General features: G+C 36.4%; 1 protein-coding gene across 5 annotated transcripts in view; it reads left to right on the top strand.

Moving 5' to 3' along the window:
* Window positions 1-7,282, top strand: part of PAN3 (poly(A) specific ribonuclease subunit PAN3) — a 143,917-nt gene that overhangs the window by 118,504 nt on the left and 18,131 nt on the right. For all 5 annotated transcript variants that reach the window (XR_002126592.1, XM_019666052.1, XM_019666053.1 and 2 more), the window contains 2 exons: window positions 1,112-1,277; window positions 2,386-2,476. Coding sequence is in view for 4 of the 5 variants with exons in the window: in XM_019666052.1 (XP_019521597.1) it covers window positions 1,112-1,277; window positions 2,386-2,476 (257 nt within the window). In the remaining variant the exon portion in view is untranslated. The remainder of the gene's footprint in view (window positions 1-1,111; window positions 1,278-2,385; window positions 2,477-7,282) is intronic.

Raw genomic sequence — 7,282 nt, forward strand, 5'->3', positions numbered from 1 at the left:
AAAATAGAACAATTCTATAACAGTATACTATAATAAAAATTATGTGAATGTTGTCTTTCTTACCCTGTCTCTCTCTCTCTCAACATATCTTCTTATACTGACCCTCCTTATGGTGATGTGAGGTCATAAATTGCCTACATGATGAAGTGAGGTGAATGACATAGGCAATTGTGATGTAGCGTTAGGCTACTAATTGACCTGAAGATATGTCAGAAGGAGAATGTCTGATTTGGGAGATCCTGGATCATCAAGCCATGACAATGTCAATGGCTGGATGTCAGGAGCAGATGATGTCGATGGTTCAGGCAATTTAATATTTTTGAACCGCGGTTGACTGCGGGTAACTGAAACCACGGAAAGTGAGACTGCAGATGAGGGGGACTACTGTAATTACAAAATCTAGATTAAATTTATATGGCTCCTTTTCTGCTGATTCAAGGGATAACAATGACCCAGAAAATATTATCAGGAAGCACTTATATAAGAGTTAATAGAATCAAAATGATTACTTTTCATTGTAGACCAAATTACTTTTGTGTTTCATCATTATACATAAGTGACATTCATTTATGTTTTTGTGAATTGGATATTATATCTAACTGACATGGCTGTAATAAAGGAAGCCAAGCAGTATAGGGAGAATAAGAAAATATTCAACATAAATCATGGTTAGGGACTTATTTCCTTCAATCCACAGAACGTACAGTTCTCACATGCCTCAACAATTATACAGGTTAGGATTACCGACATTATAAGTGACATAATCTCTCTAGTTCCTGTTCTTATCAGAATTTACATTTTAGTTCACCATTAAGTAGAAATTCTTTAAATTTTTGTTTATTGTTCAGTGATTACAGTGGTCACAGAGAAGAGCAGTTCAGTGAGAGCACTGCTGCTGCTGACAATGTAAAGGTATAATCTCCTAAATAGGAAATGCGGGGCTTGTCTCTTAAATTCTTACTAACAGATTAAACTTAAATTTTACATATATACATATGGATACATTGACAAATTATGCCATGAATGCAAATGAATTTTCTCTGTTAATTTTGGTTTGCATGTTTTACTCTTTTAATTACTTAAATGCAGATTTTTTTTTTTTTCTTTATAGGTCAACACGATGGACCGTTGCCCAGACAGCATGCCGGGTTGTTGCCCGAATCTCTTATTTGGGCATATATTGTCCAACTGAGCTCTGCATTGCGTACCATTCATACAGCAGGTTTGGCCTGTCGCGTTATGGACCCAACAAAGATTTTGATAACTGGCAAAACAAGGTACTAGCATTTTGAGTTTTGGCTTTCTTTACTGAACATCTAAACTATGACAGCTTTTAAACAGAGCATGATGATTTGTCTTAATTCTACCTTTTCATATATTCCATCCAGAAGAACTGCTGTGACTTTGAGTTCATTTGTAAGTTAAAAAAAAAAAAAAAAAGTTGAATTCTTCATAAAATGTCTGGTTATTAACCAAGAATCTTATAAGGGTTTGGGAGGTATGTATGGTTAGGGTTGGGAGATATAGAAGTAATATCAATACAACTTTTTCTATGTACACCTGTGGTTCTCAAATTTTAGCGTGAATCAGAGTTACCGGGAGGGCTTGTTAAGCACAGATTGAGTTCTCATTTAGGAGACCTGGAGTGGGGCCTGAGAGCTCGCATTTCTAACAAGTTCCTAGGTGATGTTGTTGTTCTGGTTGGGTGGGTCCCATGCTTTGAAAACCACTGATAGACCATTGTGTACACAGACCTTGACTTCAGCAGAGTTTCATTTGAGTTGCTTTAATTTTGAGAATTGTCTTGGGCCATGTAGCATCAAGATATACCAGGTGACCTGGGTTCATATCCTGGCTCTGTTAGTTACCTTCTCTGTGACCCTGAGCAAGTTAACTTAATTTCTGTGTGTTCAGTAACCTATGAGACAGGTACTATTACTATATCCATTTTCCACATGTACGAGGTACCTATCTCAAAACATTATTGAGAGGATTGAATGAATGAGTATATATAAAATGCTTTGAATGATGCTTAGTACATCTTCAGCAGGTGTTAGGAAGCTAACTAATTGTCTTTTCATGCATAACTAACTACTCAAGAAGCAGCTTGGTGTGGTGAAAAGACCGCTGGCCTCGTAGTCTAAGGTGTGAGTGAGTTACAGTCCTGGATTTTATAGCTAGGTCTGTCGCTTGATATCTGTGAGCCTTAATTTTCTCATCTCCAAAGTAGTAGTTGGTAGAGGTTATATGGGAGTAGGAGAGTAGGTCAGAGTAAATAATATTCTGAGATGCTTTCACATATTACAGGAAACGTTAAATTTCCACTCGTATACAATTTTAAAATCTCATTTTAATTATTTTCTTTAAATTCTCTGGTCTTTAAAGGTTGCGAGTAAATTGTGTGGGAGTATTTGATGTTTTAACATTTGATAACAGTCAGAATAATAATCCATTGGCATTAATGGCTCAATACCAGGTGAGTAAAAATTAACATGAATATTTATTTAATAAATTAAGGATTGATTTTGTTTTTAAAGACAAATTTTGTTTATTTTAAAGTACTTCAGGGTTTTAAGTCTAGACTTCAATTTATTCTGGGGGTGGGGTCTGTAGGCAAACTTTGAACATGTGATGTTCAAACTTCATCACAGTGATGTACTTAGTCTAGAGCCCTAATCACTTGGAGTATGCAGAACTGATGACAGTGTCAGAGACTCTAGCTATTCAAATGAAAATGTATTTATATGATTGGGAAATTTGTCCTCAGCAGAGATTAAAACAGATGAATTGGTCAGCTGAATTAATTATATTAGATGTGATTTTACTTTTTAAAAATTTCTTTAATGTGTTACAGTCACAGCTGTCACACCTATTATTTTTCCTTTTAGAACAATTGTCCCACTGCCAATCTGAAAATTTTAGAAATATTTTTCTAAATAATTTGTTTCTTTTGCTTACTCAGAGCCTATCACTCACTTCTTGTACATTATCAGAATTTGGTTATAGTCTGATCTCATAATGATAGTGTGGATTTAGACCCCATTACATTCTTAACTATTTCTTATTTCTTGATTAAGCTGAGGTATAGGAAAATAAGAACCTATGTTATGTGTAGCTGCTTAGCCTTTATTACTCTGTGCAAGGGACATTGCTGTTTAAAGTTACGTTTCAGATTATTCAGTTTGTATTACAGTGCTTTATATTTTTTGGAGGATACGTATCTGTCATTTTAAGACTTAGTTTTTTATGTGTGAGAAATTTTTGGCGTTTCTGAACATTTATGAACTTACAGAGGTTTGATATAAGGCAGAATCTCTTAGTTACATGGAAAAACAAGAACATCTTACCTTCCCATTACCCTTCTCATTTCAACTTCTTTTGTTTGAATCTTGAAAGATGATTTTAGTTCACTTTATTGTAAGACAAAATTTCAGAACAAAAAGGAAAAGACAGACTGAGAAGTAGAGTCTAAGTAGGTTTTAGTATTCCAATTCATGCATAACCCTTTTGCTACTGAATCGTGGGCAGTGCAATCCCCAAGACTAAGAGCCACTCATCAGATTCAGTTAGTTGTATGCAGACTTTTTTTTCTCTGATGAATGGTTATTAATTTTTGTTTTAATCTAAGTATATAAATATAGTTGGTAAACAGTCTTATATTGGTTGTATTAGTTTCAGGTGTACAATATAGTGATTTGACATTTTTATACCCTACAGTGTGATCACCTCACTAATTTTAGTAACGTCTGTCACCGTGCACACTCATCACAATATTATTGATATATTCCCCTTCCCCTTTTCACCCATCTCCCACCCCCTCCCTTCTGGTAACCTTCCCTTTGGTCTTTGTTTTTGTTTTGTTTTTAGATTCCACGTGTAAGTGAAACCATATGGTATTTGTCTTTCTCTGCCTGACTTATTTCACTCAGCCTACTATCCTCTAGGCCCATTCATGTTGTTGCAAATGGCAAGATTTCATTCTTTTTATTGCTGTATAATATTCCTCTGTGTGTGTGTGTGTGTGTGTGTGTGTGTGTGTGTGTGTGTGTGCCGCATCTTATCCATTCATCTATTGATGGATACTTAGGTTGCTTCCATATCTTGCCTTTTGTAAATAAAACTGGACCACTCTCTTACACCATATACAAAAAATAAACTCAAAATGGGTTAAAGACTTAAATGTAAGGCCTGAAATCACAAAACTCCTAGAAAAAAACATAGGAAGTAGACTGTCTGACATCAGTCTAAGCGATATTTTTTTGGACACATCTCCTCAAGCAAGGGAGACAAAAGAAAAAAATAAACATGGGATTCATCAAACTAAAAAGCTTCTGTACAGCAAAGGAAACCTTCAACAAAACAAAAAGTCAACCCACTGAGTGGGAGAGAGATCTGCAAATGATATATCTGATAAGGGGTTGATATCCAAAATATATGAGAAATGCATACAACTCAGTAATGAAAAGTAATCCAGTTGAAATATGGGCAGAGGACAGAAAAGATAGTTCTTCAAAGAAGACACACAGATGGCCAGCACACATGTGTAAAGATGCTCAGTATCACCAATCATCAGGGAAATGCAAATCAAAGCCACAGTGGGGTACCACCTCACTACTGTCAGAATGGCTAGTGTCAAAAAGTCAACAAGTGTTGGCGAGGATGTGGAGAAAAGGGAACTCTCGCACACTGTTGGTGAGACTGCAAACTGGTGCATCCACTATGGAAAACAATGTGGAGGCTCCTCAAAAATTAAAAATGAATACATTATACAACCCAGCCATTCCACTTCTGGGTATTTATCCAGAGAAAACGAAAACACCAAGTCGAAAAGACATATGCACTTCTGTGTTCATTGCAGCATTATTTACAGTAGCCAAGATAGGCCTGCAGACTTGTCACATCCTTCTTTACCCCTGCTTGTGCCCACCGCCTCCACAGTAGCCAAGCTGTCCTGGTCGGTAGCGCCATCTAGTGGGCGCCGCATGGAAGACAACGTTTTCCCCACGTTTTCCCCCAGCAGCGACTTGCTCCTGCATAAGATTTGCTCCCTCTTTCTAAGGTGGTTGTTTCTTAGCTACCTTCCTTCTTATCTCTGCCTTACACTTACTGCCTACCTAATTAGCTCTGAAAATATTTCTTCATAATCTTTGTGCTGCTAAAAGTGACTAATTACTGATTATTAAAATGCTAGTGATCTTCATATATCCAGGAAAACAATAAACTTTTAGAGAGAAATTAGACATTATTTAGAACCAGTGCCATCAACCTCTGTTGCAAGTATCTGGAAACCCCATGTCTGCATTAAAAAACAGCCTTACAGTATCTCATTTGCTCTATTCTAAATAGAGTTCCTTTTTATTTTCATTACTAGTAGGAAATCAGTTAGATTTTTTTTCTGTATCACAGCAGTATTTTCCATTTTTTTCTTTGCAAATGTACATTATTTCAGTTACGTTATGGGTTATGTAGTTACTTTGAAAACAAATCTTCCTTAGAAATAGTAATCCCAGAGTTGCAAACACAACTTTTAATTAAATAGGCATTGGGGCAACTGATTGGTCAGTCAGCAACTGCCTTCATTCATATATGCAGGCTACTTGCAACCCATTGTCAACTTCCCTTTATTTTTCAGCAGTAAAGGATAGACCAGGTTTTCTTTTCTTTCTTTGTTTTTTTAGGGGGTTGCTTTATGTGTGTGGAAGATTTTTCATACAGCTTATGGTACAGGAGAGAATCCAAGATAGTCCCAAGTGGGGGGTTGGGACTTTACAGAGAAGAAAGCCCATGAGAAAGGAGTGCATTGTTTCTTGTAGTTTATTTTTCATAGTCTGTTTCAGACACATGACTAGAGACTGACTTTCAGTAAAATGGACATAAGTAGAGCCATAGATAGAATCAGAAAAATCAAGAAATCAAGAATCAGGAAGAAACTGAAAATGAGTTGGGGGAAGAACCTTCAGAATTCAACAAATGGGGGGAAAAACCAAATGGAGGTAAGAAGCAAAATAACAAGTAGAAAATTATTTAGTCGGGAAATAAGGAGAGGAGAGTTACTGAGTTTTTATGATGATGTTAACTCTCTTAATTAAGCAGGACTTGATTTACCTGTTTTTTTAAAAAAAATCTGTTCTAATTTAATCTGGATTATGTGACATTTATATTTTATTTCTAAAAGTGAGTATTTCCACCTTGAGTCAGCTTTAAGAAGGTGGTGGGATGTACTCAGATCTGATCGCCTTAGTTTTTAAACCCATGCAGTCCTTTAGCTGTCTTGGACTTTTGCTTTCCTATCTCACAGTAGGGAATAATGGAATGTTCTAAGTGGGAGGTTTCATTACAGCATCAGCTCACAGTGGAGCTAAACTGAAAATTCTCTTTCCTGCTTTAAGGGCTGGGAGGCTGTGTACTCGTACATGCTGCTCAGAAACTTGATAGATAATAACCTGCAGTGTGCTTTGCTGATGACATTGGATTGCAGCACTTGTAGAAATTTCCACTCAGCTTCTGCATGCCCTGATTTCTCTTGACCAACATGTTCATGATTTTGTTAATATAACTTGCAGGGTTTTACTTGATCTTGAGAATGACTGAGGGGAATCCTTGCTGCTTTCATTTATGACAGTGCTCTCCAGGGAACAAAGATGGCGGCAGCAGTGCTCCTTCTACCTTCCCTCCTGCCGCCCTGGGCTGCTAACTCTGTTCCTAATGATGGTATAAAAAGTTTCTCTGACATGAATCTTTGGTATCTCTTGTCTTGATAGATTCAAAGTAGTTTGTTTTTCTAATCAGTTTTTCCACTGATCATAGGATCTCATGTTCAAAGTGTCAGATTTCACAAATGCTAATTTTGGATAAATTTTTAAATTTGAACTTTGTCATGGTATTTTAGTAATGGAGTTTGACTTCTTCATACTTTATTATTCGGATAGAATGTTGTTAAGGATAGCCCTATAGTGCTATAGTTTCATTAGTGATTGCCTTAAAATATATTTCACATATATATACCATTTAAAATATTCCACAAACCAGTGGTTCTCAACTCTGGTTGCAGAGTGTCTTGTGGAACCTTTGAAAAATACCAACAGCTTACCACAGACCATTAACACTAGAATTGAGATGAGGGGATGGCTGCTGGGTGAATTTCTGTGTTTTTTTTAAGCTCCTCAGATGATTTTAATGTATAACTAGGTTTGGAAACTCCTTATACTAAACCAATATTCAGTAAATGAACATGCATCCAGTAATTCTGATAAGATGTCAGATTTTGGGGCCGGCCAAGTGG

The sequence above is a fragment of the Hipposideros armiger genome, unplaced genomic scaffold, assembly GCF_001890085.2.
Source record: "Hipposideros armiger isolate ML-2016 unplaced genomic scaffold, ASM189008v1 scaffold_459, whole genome shotgun sequence".
Taxonomy (NCBI): domain Eukaryota; kingdom Metazoa; phylum Chordata; class Mammalia; order Chiroptera; family Hipposideridae; genus Hipposideros; species Hipposideros armiger.